Source organism: Panthera pardus, unplaced genomic scaffold (genome assembly GCF_024362965.1).
Source record: "Panthera pardus isolate Hobbes unplaced genomic scaffold, ASM2436296v1 HiC_scaffold_21, whole genome shotgun sequence".
NCBI classification, from domain to species: Eukaryota; Metazoa; Chordata; class Mammalia; order Carnivora; family Felidae; genus Panthera; species Panthera pardus.
In genome coordinates this window covers 11,584,178-11,598,723 of record NW_026526777.1, presented here as the reverse complement: position 1 = coordinate 11,598,723, position 14,546 = coordinate 11,584,178, and the positions used below count along the sequence as shown (strand labels likewise).

General features: G+C 50.5%; 1 protein-coding gene across 1 annotated transcript; it reads left to right on the top strand.

Annotated features, from left to right (window-relative positions):
• The first annotated feature begins 4,523 nt into the window (after nucleotides 1–4,523).
• On the top strand, nucleotides 4,524–13,161 carry CUNH1orf115 (chromosome unknown C1orf115 homolog). The gene is made up of 2 exons (XM_019465668.2): nucleotides 4,524–4,892; nucleotides 10,903–13,161. The coding sequence occupies exons 1-2, from the start codon at nucleotides 4,605–4,607 to the stop codon at nucleotides 11,020–11,022; spliced, it is 408 nt and encodes a 135-aa protein (XP_019321213.1). The 5' UTR covers nucleotides 4,524–4,604; the 3' UTR covers nucleotides 11,023–13,161.
• The last annotated feature ends 1,385 nt before the right edge of the window (nucleotides 13,162–14,546 follow it).

Sequence of the window (14,546 nt, the reverse complement as noted above, 5' to 3'; positions counted from 1 at the left end):
ACCACTAGAGGTCAGAGAAAACCGTGTCCGGGATGCGGTGCTTCTGTCCTACTACCCACCACAGGGGGGAACCCCAGGGACCTGTCTCTACAGCGGACACCCCATTGCCCCCTGAAGAGTGCTTGGTCCCATGGCCGACATTATCTAGACTTAACCAAGAGCAAGTTTATCTCTTCTGCCTACTCACGGAATCTGAGGTAACGTACTTCACTGCTTCAGTGGGATTTTGCACTTTTTAAAATTCTTCAGTTATTTAAATCTTTCCATCTGGCGACAAAGGCACCTTAATTTCATGCCATCGGATCCCTCATATCCAAATAAGTTTTGGAACTTTATGGAATACTGCAGGTTTTTTTTTTTATATTGTATGCATCTACCAGGGCCAAAAACCATAAAGATATTAAAATGGCCTCCAAAAATAACATAATCTTTTATAACCCACTTTTTATACCATATGATTTTTTTAATGTTTATTTTTTTATTTAAAATTTTTGCTAATGTTTATTTTTTATTTTTATTTTTGAAAGAGAGAGAGGGAGAGAGTGCAAGGGAGACCAAGAATCCAAAGCGGGCTCTGCTCTGACAGCAGTGAGCCCGACGTAGGGGTCGAACTCACGAACCATGAGATCATGACCTGAGCCGAAGTTGGACACTTAACCGACTGAGCCACCCAGGAGCCCCTACTTTTTTTCTCCTAGAAAATGTGATGAACTGATGGCTTTTCACTGACTTGATTTGTTTCGATTATTTGTAGTCATTAGTTATGTTTTGGTGATTGGAAGGTCACAAGTTAGCCAAAGCAATCCTTAAGCTGCCCATGTAGCCTTTGGACAAAAGTGGACAAATTCTTTTAAGTGTCTTTGCTTTCTGGTAACAAGACATCCCGTACCCATCTTAAACCTGCCCTGTCCCAGACATGCAATCAGCTAGTTTCCTAAGCCCCAGTTCCCTTCAGTGGAAATTGATATTAGAGACCAAACTGAAAAGTCTTAATCCTATATTCAAACTATACTTAGGCCTCATTATTTTTATCATAGATGACTCATGTAATTGTCAGTCTGAAACTCTTGATTCATAACAAAGCTAACAGAATGACTGATTTATTTTACTTGCCAATAAAAGAAATAGATCCACAATAGTGATGCCAGAATTAATGCTTATGATACCACTGCTAAACGAAATGTAAATTTGTATTTGTACTTGCCTGTGTCCTTAAGGCACAGTGAAATTACTTGGCTTTATTACTCTGAAATAATCCCTCAGTCTGTGGGTTATGGAAGTTCTGTCCAAATGTTTCAGTTCGTTTTCAGTTTGAAGGGGTCAGAGTTTGACAGTTCTGAGCTCTTTATAAATTTTTTCTAAAATGTTTTAATGTTTGTTTTTGTGAGAGAGAGAGAGAGAGACATAGCATGAGTGGGGGAGGGAGAGAGAGAGAGAGAGAGAGAGAGAGGAAAACACAGAATCTGAAGCAGGATCCAGGGTCCCAGCTGTCAGCACGAAGCCCGATGAGGGGCTCAAACTCACAAACTGTGAGATCATGACCTGAGCCGAAATTGGCTGCTTAACCAACTGAGCCACCCAGGCACCCTGACAATTCCGAGCTCTTTATATTTTAGCTTCTGCTTTCCACTTGGGGCTGTCTTCAGCCACTGACAAGAGTTAGTTTTATTGGTTCCCATCATGAAGATAAATAGTAATACCTCAACAGTTGAATCTTCATAGTACAAAATGAGAATTTCATTTGAATCGCTGTCTGGATCACCTACAATGACTCATTGCACAGTTATATGTGCAAGATTTATGTATGTGCAATCTGAACAAGGCTGGACAGACCTAGTTAGACTTCCTCTATTCAATCTCTCTTAATATGTTTAGAAGCCACAGCTTCCTGACTCCAATCAGACTTCTATTGTACTAAATCCTATCCTAACATGAGAGCTTTTCGGTTATCTGCCTCCTCCCCCGACCCCCGGCCCAGCCAGCTTTTCTTCTGTCAGTCATATATGATACCAATCCCTTCCAATCAATATATCGTGTGTTCTAAGTATTGTCACATCAAACCACAGGTCTAAATAATGCTTCATTTAGTGTTACAATATATATAGCCAAGATAGTTTTCTATATTGCTGTTTTCTAAATACAGTACCATTTATTAAGACATCTTAATCTACCTCCAAGAAAAATACACACACACACACACACACACACACACAGTGGAATATACATATGTATTAGAATGGCATACTATTGGAAGAATATATACCAATTCAGGTTTTTCAGGTTTTGTCAGAAATATTCTTTTAACTCATAAGGTCATAATTCTGACCTTATTTTTCTACACACACGTTTTTCTTCTTTTCCTTTTAATTTTAATTCCAGTTAACAGACAGTACACATACACTTTTCTATTGTCAATAGTATTAAGTGTGAATGGCTCAGTCGTGTTCCAAATCTTCAGTGGCTTTTGGATAAAAACGACCGAATAAGACACAATTCCATTATAGTGTTGAAGAGTTATTTCAGATGTTACATATGTCACTTTAAAGCTTTAGCCACAGGTGACTTCTGACTCTGGTTCTGATGGAGAACGATGCAGTAGGCTCTCCGTCTAGATCGTACAGATGTAAATCTGTGCACACACCAATAAAAATCGTATTCTATAGTGGTACCAAGGAGTGGCGGGTGCAGGCGGGCCTTGGCCAGTGGCAGTCCGGACAGGGGCAAGCCTGTCCTAGGTGGGTAGCCACCGAAGCCTCCATTCCTGGACCAGCCACTGAGCTGAATGCGGGCGGGCAGCGTGGGCTTCCCGGACCATTGTGCATAGTCGTGCATTCCAGAGCCGTGCGAGAGCTCCAGCCAAAGGTGCTCCCACACGCTGGTGCTGGGCTGCCAGCCCAGGTACTGACAAGATCAAAGCCTCTGGCTCCTTGACAGTGACCGGAGTCCGGGACCAACCAAAGCTGAACTCCATCTCATTGCAGCCGCGGTCCAGCCCGGCCCCCTGCTCGTGAACTCCTGGTGGGCTCCCCATGGCCAGCCCCTCACAGCGCCAGACCGGAAAACACTTGGTCTCTCCAGGAAAGAGAAAACAGAATTTCAGGAAACTCTTCAGTATTCAAGAAAAACAATTTATGGAAGACCTTTGTTTTATGATTGTACCGAATTCTAGCTGTAATACCCTTTAACTGCAATCCCGTGTTTCCCCTGAATTTGCCTGAAGTGTCTGCTCTTTACCTTTGGTGCAGAAATAAAATATATCATATGCCTTGAATTCCCAATTGTGCATGCAGTGGGATCTGGACAATAACCACAGATACATTTTTTTTAAAGAAAATACTTTAAAATATGAATGCAGACGTTTAATTTCCCCTCTCTATTATGCCATCTATTTTGATCACCTTTTGAACGGAAAGAGATTTAATATAGAAGACCTCAAATTAAAAGTAATATTTAAAAAATATTTTTATATTTATATCGTAAATATTTTATGTATTTACAGCAACATATCCAAATCATTCTTAAATGTATCGTGCATTTTAATAATACTAAAATATTAATGAAATTGGGGCACCTAGGTGGCTCAGACCATTAAGCATCCAACTTCGGTTCAGGTCATGATCTCAGGGTTGGTGAGTTCGAGACCCACATCTTCTCTGTGCTGACAGGTTGGAGCCTGGAGCCTGCTTCAGATTCTGTGTCTCCCTCTCTCTCTGCCCCTCCCCTGCTTACACTCTGTCCTTCTCTCTCTCAAAACGAAACCTTAAAAAATGTGTTGTAATTTTTTAAATCATAAACTATTAATGAAATTAACAACCCATATTACTCTCTACTTAACGTGTAGCTTGCAAGAATTAAAAGATATCTACCCGCATAAGACAGTATGGCGTCCCTAGAGGGTTAAGATTCACCAGGAATGCAGAGATGCATACCTGTCATATTGCTGAAAACCTCATTTTAATGATTGCGTCACGTGACGCCATAGGCTTGCACCAGAATTTAGCCTGCCCGACCCCGTTGGTGTGCTTCACTTCGTCACCGTGAGTCAGACTGAGATTAGCCACCGTGGACTCACTGAGCTTTGCGTTTCTGACTATATCCTTACGACAGGTGCCTAGACAGGTGTGGCCGTTTGTTCAGGACTCTTGGTGAGAATTTTCTGGTCGCCTTCCCAAAAGCTGGTCACCAGCGTGCATCCCATGAACACGGTACCGTCGTATCACCACCGTCTCACCACGCCCTCAGCGGCACTGGGTGTAGTCTTTACTTTCATTATTATCACCTCTGCCACTTTGAACGTGGAAGTGAAGCCTCGTTATTTGGGTTTTCACTTATTTCGTTGCGGCTGCGGCTGACCGTGTTTTGTACGTTCACCGCGCGCCCAGCTTTCGGGGTCTCCCCCCTCCCCGCCCCCGACCCCGCTTTGGCCGCCAGGTAGGCGGGTGGGGCCGAGCGCGCGATTCCGGGCCCCGCGGCCAGGGGGCGCTGCCACCCAAGTCCCCCACCCCTACCTCCCCGCCCCGTCCGGGCTGGGGCGGGCGGCGGGGGCGGGGCGCGAAGGTCGGCGTCTTCAAGCCCTGACCTTCGCCGGAGGGCCCCGCGGCAGCATGACGGTGGGAGCCAGGCTCCGAAGCAAGGCGGCGAGAGGCCTCCCGCGCCGCGGGCCCCGGGGGCGAGCGCGGACGGAGGGGGACGAGGAGGCGGCCGCCCTCCTGGAGCAGCCGGAGCGCGGGGACGAGGCGGCGAGCTGCGCGAGCGCGGGGCGCCCGGGCGCCCGGGGCGCGCGCAAGGTGCACCTGGCCGTCCTCCCCGAGCGCTACGAGCCGCTGGAGGAGCCGGCGCCGGGAGAGAAGCCCAAGAGGAGGTACCGGCAGAAGCTGAAGAAGTACGGCAAGGTAGGGCCCGCGGGGTCGGGGTGCGGGCGGCCCGGGCCCCGGCTTCCCGAGCGATCGATCGCCGCGAGGGTGGGGGTCGGGTCCCCACCGTCCGGCTGCGCTCAGCCTCCCCGGGCTGCCCCTGCGTCCCCTCGCCAATAGTCGCTACCAGAGCACCAGAAAGTGTTCCTCCTGTCGTCCGGGAGGTGAGGGAAAAGGAAGTCGCAAGTAATGACAGAGGCCAAACCAGGGCTTTCGGGGAGCACCGATGCATCCGCTCCTCTGGGGCTGGCGGGTTGGTAACATTTCCAGCGGGTCCCGACATTCCCGGTGGCTCTGATCCCCGTGAGGCTTAACCTCCCTTGTCCAGTTGGTGGGACAGAATTCCCTATTTTACAGATGGGGAATACTGAGGCATTAGCGTGGTTAGGGGACTTGTAGAAGGCGACCCAGCTGCAAAGTAGGGAGTTGGGGGCCAGTTCATCTGTTCTCTGCCAACAGTGCTGGCCAGGGTGTCCCTCCAGCTGAGAGCTGTTTGGGTTATGACCCCCAAATATTCCCACGGTTATTTCCAGGGCCTGGGAGCTGAACAGATACGTACATAGGCACTTGTTGGATCTCCTTTTCTCTTCTCCCAGCCGGCTGTGGGTGTATTCTGGGGCCTGCAGACATGCCTTTTGCCTTGGGTGGGGGCAGGGGAGGAGGAAGGGGTGAGACGGAGAGGGGGAGAGCGAGAGAATAGGAATATGGGATAAAATGACAGTGTCCTCAGAGATCAGAGCCTGAGGTGCCCAAGTGCCTCTGCCTGGAATCACTTGCAGCTGCTGCTGAGTCCGCTCCCTGGGGCGGGACCGGGCCACACAGAAGACTGTCGCAGAAGTCATGGTGTCCTGGCCGAAGGCGCTATCTGCTTTTTACTGCCTCATTATCTGTGTCATCCAGTGGCCTCTTATCATATCTAAAACCATCCAGTCTCCACTCCCAGGAACTTCGGTTTATTATCCCCTGTAAAAAGCAGTCAGCAGCTTTGGGGACAGTGCACGAGCAGGCAGTGGTACGTGTTATTACTAAAAACTGTCAAGTCAGGACTTTCCAGCTCGGAGTCGCGCTAGGACTCCTCTCGCTCTTCCTGGTCTCAGTGGAGCACAAGGAAGCAAGCCATCATTTGCCTCAGCTGGTGAAGTGGTAATGTGCACAGCTCGGGTCACAGGGTGGCCCTTGGAGGTGGTTTCTGGGAGCTCGCCACGTGCAGGGATTGTGCTAACCACTGGAGATGCAAAAATAGATACAGAGCAGTCCTGCCCCAGTGAAGTCCACACCTCCCGGGGAGATCCTGGCATAGTTGGGGCACCGCCATGGAGCCGCATGGTACAGAGTCCTCAGGAGGTTGGAAAGCTCAGGACGTTTTCTTTTTTTTTTTTTTAAGTGTTTATTTATTTTTGAGAGAGACAGAGCACTAGTGGGGGAGGGGCAGAGAGAGAGAGGGAGACACAGAATTCGAAGTAAACGCCAGGCTCCGAGCCTGATGCGGGGCTCGACCTCGAGAACGGTGAGCTCATGACCCGGGGGGAAGTTTTATTTTAAAAAAATTTAAAAAAAAAAAAAAAAAGGTGAGAGGTTGCATTGGGGGTGCTTGGGTGGCTCAGTCAGTTGAGTAGTTGGTTTCAGCTCAAGTCATGATCTCCTAGTTCGTGCATTCAAGCTCCACATCAGGTTCTGTGTGGACAGCGTGGTCATCAGGCAGCTAGGAGAGGGTCAGAAAGAGGAAGTGTCGGTCCTGGAATAACCTTCAGCTCAAGAGGGAGAAAAATGTCCTCATGCTCTAGGTAGCAAGCAGGTAAGGACAGGGGCATTGGAGCCAGACTGCCAGGCTCAAGCCCCTGCCCCCACCACCTGTTGGTGGCTATGCCCATCTCTTTGCTTCAGTTTCCTCATCTGTAACATGGGATAAGACTAGGGTCGTGGCAAGGAGTAAATGAGTTTGTCCACGCAAAGATCTCCGAGCACACCTGGCGTGTGGAAGGGCTCTTGTGACTGTTGGCTGTTATTTCAGGGGGTGAAGGAGAGACCCCGTGTGACTGTTTCTTTCCTGATTATGTTTATGCTCCTTTTTATGTTTATTTATTTTTGAGGGAGAGAGAGAGAGAGAGATCATGAGCAGTGGAGAGGCAGAGAGAGAGGGAGAGAGAGAATCCCAAGCAGGCTTCACAGCCTCACCAGGAGCCTGATGCGGGGCTCAAACTTACAAACTGCGAGATCATGACCTGAGCCAAAACCAAGAGTCGGCTGCTTGACCGACTGAGCCACCCAAATGCTCCAGCTTTTATTGCTTTTTAATGTTCCTTTATTTTTGAGAGAGAGACAGAGGGAGACCGAGGATCCTAAGCGGGCTCTGCACTGACAGCAGAGAGCCCGACGCGGGGCTCAAACTCAAGAACCGTGAGATCATGACCTGAGCCGAAGCCTGACGCTTAACCGCCTGAGCCACCCTGGCGCCCCTCTGGTTAGGTTTTAATGAGCTGTAACTCAGGAAAAACCTCAAGTCTGTAGCTGATTGCCCACCTCAGCTTTGTGCCTGCGTCCTGACCACATTTCAAAACTGAAGGCTTGGTCTTTATATTCAGGGGAAAATGATCTTTGTGGGCAGCTAGGTTTTGTTTGTTTGTTTGTTTGTTTTAACTAGAAGTACGCAGGGAATCCCTGTCTTCCCTGGGGGTTAGTTGAATACCAGAGAAGCCCCAAAAGCCTGGCATCCTATGACAGCTCTAACAGATTACCACCAGCGCCATGGTTTAAGTCATAGCACAAATTGTGCAGGTCTAGAGGCCAGGAGCCTGAAATCAGTCTCACTGCGCTGAAGTCTGCAGGCTGGGCCCCGTGGGGCCTGCAGGGAAGAACCAGGCTCTTCGCTCGTTCTAGCTTCCAAACCTTCCACATCCTCCATCACAGCCAGCACTGCATCGTCCGCAAATCTCTCCCTCTCCCTCTGCCTCTGTCATTACATTGCTTTCTGTCTGACCCCTCCTGTGTCCCTCTTGTAAGGACTGTTGTCTTTCTTCGGATCCTTTTAAATATATGGGGTTTCTTAAAAGGATTGGGCCCACTTGGATAATCCAGGACCACCTCCCCATCTCAAGACCCTTAATTTAATCACATCTGCGGGGGGCGCCTGGGTGGCTCAGTTGGTTATGCAGCCGACGTCAGTCAGGTCATGATCTCGCGGTTTATGGGTTCAAGCCCCGCGTTGGGTTCTGTGCTGACAGCTTAGAGCCTGGAGCCTGGTTCAGATTCTGTGTTTCCCTCTCTCTGCTCATGCTCTCTCTCTCTCTCTCTCTCTCTCTCAAAAATAAATAAACATTAAAAAAAAATTTTTAATCACATCTGCAAAGTCCCTTTTGCCACATAAGGGCCACATAGGCACAGATTCTTGGAATTGGGGGGCGTTATTCAGCCTGCCACGCTCCCCTGTGCTCCCCCATGTCTCAACGCTCCTCTGCAGAGATTATTTGGGTTGAAAACTTGACTCAGGTCAAAGAGTTCAAAACGTCCCTCACATGACTGGTGTTAAATCAACTGGTCGTTAATAGGTATTTTACATTTCTCTGTATCACTTTCCTCCAATCTGCTCTGACAGTGTTCCAGCTAATGAGCTATTTTAGTAGCTTTTTTCTAAAAAATTTTTAATGTTTATTTTTGAGACAGAAGGAAACAGAGTGCGAGCAGGAGAGGGGCAGAGGGAGAGGGAGACACAGAATCCGAAGCAGGCTCCAGGCTCTGAGCTGTTAGCACAGAGCCCGACACGGGGCTTGAATTCATGAACCATGAGATCATGACCTGAGCCGAAGTCGGACGCTCAACTGACTGAGCCACCCAGGTGCCCCTTGGTGACTTTTTTCTAAATTAGAAAAATGATGTGCCCGGCAATTTTTGAAAGTAGCAGGCTGAGGAAAATGGATGCGCAGATACCAAAAATGTCAAGTTTAATGCAGGCCATCCGTGATTCTGGTGGCATTGCTTACGGAGGACTGTTACACTTGCTCCCAGAGAACAGTTGCCTTTGTTATTGTTATCTCAAGGAGGCAAGTAAAATTCTCCCACCGAATCTTACTACTCAATAACAGAGATGGCTCTCTTAGCAACATCACGTCACCCCCCCGCCCCACGCATGCACCCTGATGTCTCAGTGAGAAGTCCGCAGGGCAGTATGCCAGGAATCCGTGTCTAGAGAAGCCATGGATGTTACCCAAATATCTCCCAGGGCTCCTCATTTAGCCTAAGAGTTTCCGAAAGAAAGACCCAGGCCCTTTCCGGGTGCTGGGGATACGGTAATGAGCACAAGAAAGTCCCTTCATCGGGGAGAGAAGGGAGAGTCAGCCTACCAGATCGGCAGAGTAGGTTTGCTGGGCGGTGTTGGAAGTGAGGTTTGGGATTGAGATCAGGGATTTTAAGTGAAACCAGGAGTTTTAGGTGCTTACTGGAGTTGGAAAAGTCAGGGGGCCAGAAGACAAGGCGTGTGGTGGGGTCTAGGTCACCTCCATGGATGTTGACATCATCCAGAATGATGAGGGAAGCTGGGAGAGGTACGGGGATGGGGGCGGGCGGGTAACAGCACATCAGGATTAGTGGGTGGTAGCCGGCTCCATTTTTCCTGTTGCGATTCCATTCGAATCCCTTGATGGCCCCTGTCTAGCACCATGCCTTGCAGAAAAAGAGTGGGTAGCAAGAAAGCCTGGTGTCATCCTACCCGCAAGGAGTTGTTGGGTTTTTTTTAATGTTTATTTACTATTTTTGAGAGAGAGCGAGAGTGAGCACGTGCCCATAAGTGCAAGTGGGGGAGGGGCAGAGAGAGAGAGGGAGACACAGAATCGGAAGCCAGCTCCGGGCTCCGAGCTGTCAGCACAGAGCCCGACCCGGGGCTCAAACCCACCGACCGCGAGATCATGACCTGAACCTCAAGATCATGACCTGAGCCAGAGTCCAGATGCTTAATGGACTGACGCACCTCAAGGAGTTTATAATTGCACTGAGGGATGCAGCAATCAGAGAACAGCAGGAGTCTTTAGACACAAAGGTGTGGGTTGTGCCCTGGAGGGAGGGAGGACCGAGTGGGCTTTCAGATTAGGCGGGTGAAGGAAGAGTTGACGCAGCCTTCAGATGATGCGGTAACTTGGCTGGAACAGAGAAGAAGAGTGGACTTTGGTTTAAAAAACAAAACAAAGGGCACCTGGGTGGCTCAGTCAGTGGGGCATCCACCTCCCGATTTTGGCCACAGGTCATGGTCTCACACTTCGGGAGATCGAGCCCCACGTGGGGCTCTGCATTGATAGTGTGGGTGCGCTCCCTCTCTCAAAACAAATCACCACAGGGGAGAAATGAAACAAAGATAAATAAAAAATAGAACAAAACCAGGGGTGCCTGGCTGGCTCAGTGAGTAGAGCATGTGACTCTTGATCTCAGAGTTCAAGCCCCACATTGGGTGTGGAGCCTACTTTGAAAAAAAAGAGGAGGGGCGCCTGGGTGGCTCAGTCAGGTTAAACTCCGACTTCGGCTCAGGTCATGATCTCACGGTCTGGGAGTTCGAGCCCCGCGTCGGGCTCTGTGCTGACAGCTCAGAGCCTGGAGCCCATTTCAGATTCTGTGTCTCCCTCTCTCTCTGACCCTCCCCTGTTCATGCTCTGTCTCTCTCTGTCTCAAAAATAAATAAATGTTAAAAAAAAATTTTTTTTTTAAAAGAAAAAAAAGAGGAAAGAAAACTGGTCTGGTCTTAGAACTAGCAGCCTGCCTCCTGTTCCCAAGATGTCTGAATCAGTTGGAAACACACATCGCCTTGAACTGCTTTGCGGGATGATGACGTCTGTTCTGAGTCCCTACCTGTTCTTCTGTGGGGGGTGGATGTGGAGACGCCTCACTTGCTAATCTGCCCTGAGGGAAAGAGGCACCATGATTCTCTGCGCGGGTCACCGTTGTGTATGAGGGATTACGAGGTGCCTAACCCAACCCCTTTGCTTTTCTCTTCTCTTCTTAAAAATAGAATGTTGGGAAGGTCATCACCAAAGGGTGCCGCTACGTTGTCATCGGCCTGCAGGGCTTCGCCGCGGCCTACTCCGCCCCATTCGGGGTAGCCACCAGCGTGGTCTCGTTCGTCCGCTAGTGGGCGCCATGGGGACGCGCGCGCTGGAGAAAGGATGGACGCTCTCCTGCTCCGGGAGCCTGTGAATCCGGGACCATTGCAGACCCGAACCCGCAAAACCCCTGGGGGAAGACAATGGCTTTCTTTGTTGAATTGGATGAATGCTGTGAATGGAACATCCCTGCCCATCTGCTGAGCTTCTCATGACTCTAGGACACGCGTGGCTCCGACGGACGATCCCGCAGAGTGAGGCCCGTGTTCGGTTTGAGGTTATGGTTTGCCCTCGGTTCCCAGGGCAGCAGAGGCGCTGTCTGGCTGGCTGTGCCCCATCTCCTTCCTCCACCCCTTTGTCACCAAGAAGCAAGGAAGGAAAATCTCCGTGAAGGTCGTGATGCTTCTAAGACTGTTGATGAGACGTGATGCTTTTGAGACTGTTGATGAGACGGGTGACTGTTTAAAGTAGATAAAGCTTGTGATTCCCACCCTCCTGTGACACCAGCACGCAGCCGCTGGTGATGAGGCAAGGAGGGAGTCCAAGTGCACATACAGGCTGGGTTGCACAGGTCGCTGGAGGGAGTGCCCGCGTTGTGCCCAGGCCAGCCCAGTGTGGCTGCGTGTTTGGAGCCGCACGCCTGTGGCCGGCTGACGGTGGGCGTCCTGACTCCACTGCTGGGCACCGTCGCCTACTCCCCACGGCTGTCCGTACCTCTGTGCCAAGCCACCGAGGGCACTTTGTCTCGGGAGAGAAGGAGACGCGAGGCCTGGCAGGGGAAGTGTGCGATTTAGAGGAGGAGCCAGGAAGTAGGAGACAGGTGTGTTGGAGGTAGACAAGAAAGATGGTGGACAGGAGAAGTGGCAGGATGGGGGCCGGGTCTGGTGTACCAGTGCTGGGAGATCTTAGGTGGGCTGGGCTTCCGGCTCTGCGTAGGGACCAGGGAGGCAGGGCGGCTGGAGGTGCCATGGCTGGCGCTGAAAAACCCTCTGAGGCCCATGAGCTCTCACCGGCTGCCCGTGTAGCATCCTTGTCGTTTGCTGCCAGGTTTGTCCCCAGGACAACCCACGGACTGCCATTGGACCGTTGGCCGGGGAGGTGAAAGGAGAGGAGGCTCCTCTTCCCATACCCCTCGTGAGGGGCCACTGTTCCACCTGTTTCCAGAATATCCAGAGGTCCGAAGTGATGGCTGCTGATCAGTCTGTAGAATGGGTATTAACACCTGCCTGTGGCCCCGACAAGTTTCCCAGACTCCGCAAAGGAGGTCTCCGGGTTCACGCCTCGCCGGTCAAGCCGACGAGGTGGCCCCCGGAAGTGAAGAAGGTGGGCAGACAGACGGGGACAGAAAAAGGAATGGGTGGAGGAGGAAGTTGTAGCTGGACTCAGCCTCACGTTCTGGAAACCCACGTTGCAGATGAACTTGGATCCGGTTCCCGGACCATTAGTATTTGTGAGGAAAAGAGAAAACAGACAGTCTTGTTTTAACTCAAATGAGGAAAGTTGATAATGGCACATTTTCACACATGTAAGATAAATATAGCTTGCCTGGTCACGCTGGGACCGGGGGGAGACACGTGGTTTAGTGGGAGAGCCAGGCAGGCCTGTCCGGCCCACCAGTGACAGAAGGGGGACGGGAGGAAGCAGCCCGCCGTGAACTTGAAGGATGCCCCTCCTCAGGGGGCGGGGGTGGGGGGGCTGAGAAGCTCACTGAGTCGCCTGGGGGGATGGAAGTGTGACCCAGAAAGGGACCAGAGCTGCCAGGGCCTGTCCAGGGAAGACCTTCCCTACCCCACTCCCAAACTGGAGACACTGTCAGACCAGACACATTTGACCCTGAAACTCATACAGTCTGGTTAAGAATTAACCCAGAAATTTCTTAAGGCGAAACTTCGCAGGGATTGTCCTGGGAGCCAGATTCTTGTGTACAGAAGATGAACTTCTCCAAGCCGCTCAGCCTCCCAGGCGAGTGTTCACCTCCCCGGCCACCGGGCACCCGTGTGGCAGATCCCCCTATCACCTGTTCTCTGTCCTCAGTTTTGTTTTTTTAACATCAGGGTCCACGCCCTACTGGGAATTGAGTTTTAGAGCTTTGCTTTTACACGCTTGAAAGAGGCTTCTTTTGTATCCTTTTCTTGCCGTTATGTAAATAAAACCCTCAATTTGTGTAATGTTTCTGTGTGTAACGAGTTCTTCTCACCCCTCACTTTCTGGCCTTGCCTCGGAGAGACTCCCTCAGCCTCCCGCCAAGGCTAACTCGTGCAGCAGGTGAGGGCCAGTCAGGCAGCACAAGGAGCCTAGTGCCCCTCCAAGGCCCAAGGGGAGGGAGAGGGTCCCTATTCGCCAGAACTCTGCTTGGGTGTTAAGGGGAGGGGGGAGGGGTGGAGGCAGGGGGTTGTCTAGAAACCCAGCAGGAAAGGTTGCCAGCTCACGTGTTTGTTATAAGTGAACATTTCCAGAACCTTCCATTGTTCAAAACCAGCCTTTGTGCTCCAGAGCCAAAACATGTAACTTGAAGATAGAGGCTGGGTATAAAAAAGGAAGGTGGTTTCTTACTTTGCCAGGCAGAGGAGGCTGCAGCCAACCAGTGCCCCCAGGACTGCAAGCACCCCCCTCCCAGGGTAAAGGGCTGAGGAGTTTGAGAAGAAAATATAGGACCTGTATTTTCTGAGAGACATTTTACTCACTAGATTACCTCTATATTATAAAAGGATAGAACTCGGGGCGCCTGGGTGGCTCGTCAATTAAGCATCCAACTTCCGGCTCGGGTCATGATCTCATGGTTCGTGGGTTCGAGCCCTCTGTGCTGATAGCTCAGAGCCCGGAGCCTGCTTCAGATTCTGTGTCTCCCTCTCTCTGTGCCCCTGCCCTGCTCATGCTCGCTCTCTCTCTCTCTCTCTCTCAAAAATAAACATTAAAAAAAGATAAAAGATACACTCAGGAGCAGCTGGACGGAAGCGATGCGTAGGGCAAGGTACGGGCACAGAGCTCCCATGCCTCTCCAAACGCCTCTCTCCGCAGATCTCCGTGTGCTCCCAACCTGCAAGATCTCCGAACCCTGTTTTCACGGAGGCTTCTTTACGTAGGATAATTGATTAAATCATTAGCAATTAGTAACAATTCAATCTGCATCCCCTTTCCTCTCCCGGGAGTCTGGAGGGAAGTGGAAAGTTCCAACCATGTAATCTTCTTCGGGCAACCTGCCCAAAACCTCAGGTTACCTGGGGGCTTCCTCATTAGCGTAACAAAAGACACCTTGCCTGCTCTCCAGATTCCAGAAGGCGGGGCACCTGGGTGGCTCTGTCGGTAGAGCGGCTGACCCTTGCTTTTGGCTCAGGTCATGATCTCACGTTTCGTGGGTTCAAGCCCCGCGTCTGGCTCCGCGCTGACTGTGCAGAGCCTGCTGGGGATTCATTCTCTCGCTTCCTCTCTCTGTCAAAATGAATAAATAAACTTAAAAAAAAAAATTCCAGAAGGGTTTTAGGAGCTTGTGTCCAGAACAAGGACTAAGACCAACTATAGATTTATTATAAATCACCGCCATTACAGGAAGGTA

Excerpts from the sequence above, each read along its gene's own strand:
- CUNH1orf115 (XM_019465668.2), top strand. The coding sequence starts at position 4,605 with ATGACGGTGGGAGCCAGGCTCCGAAGCAAGGCGGCGAGAGGCCTCCCG. Across the intron at positions 4,893-10,902 it reads AGCTGAAGAAGTACGGCAAG|AATGTTGGGAAGGTCATCAC; the intron begins GTAGGGCCCGCG and ends TCTTAAAAATAG.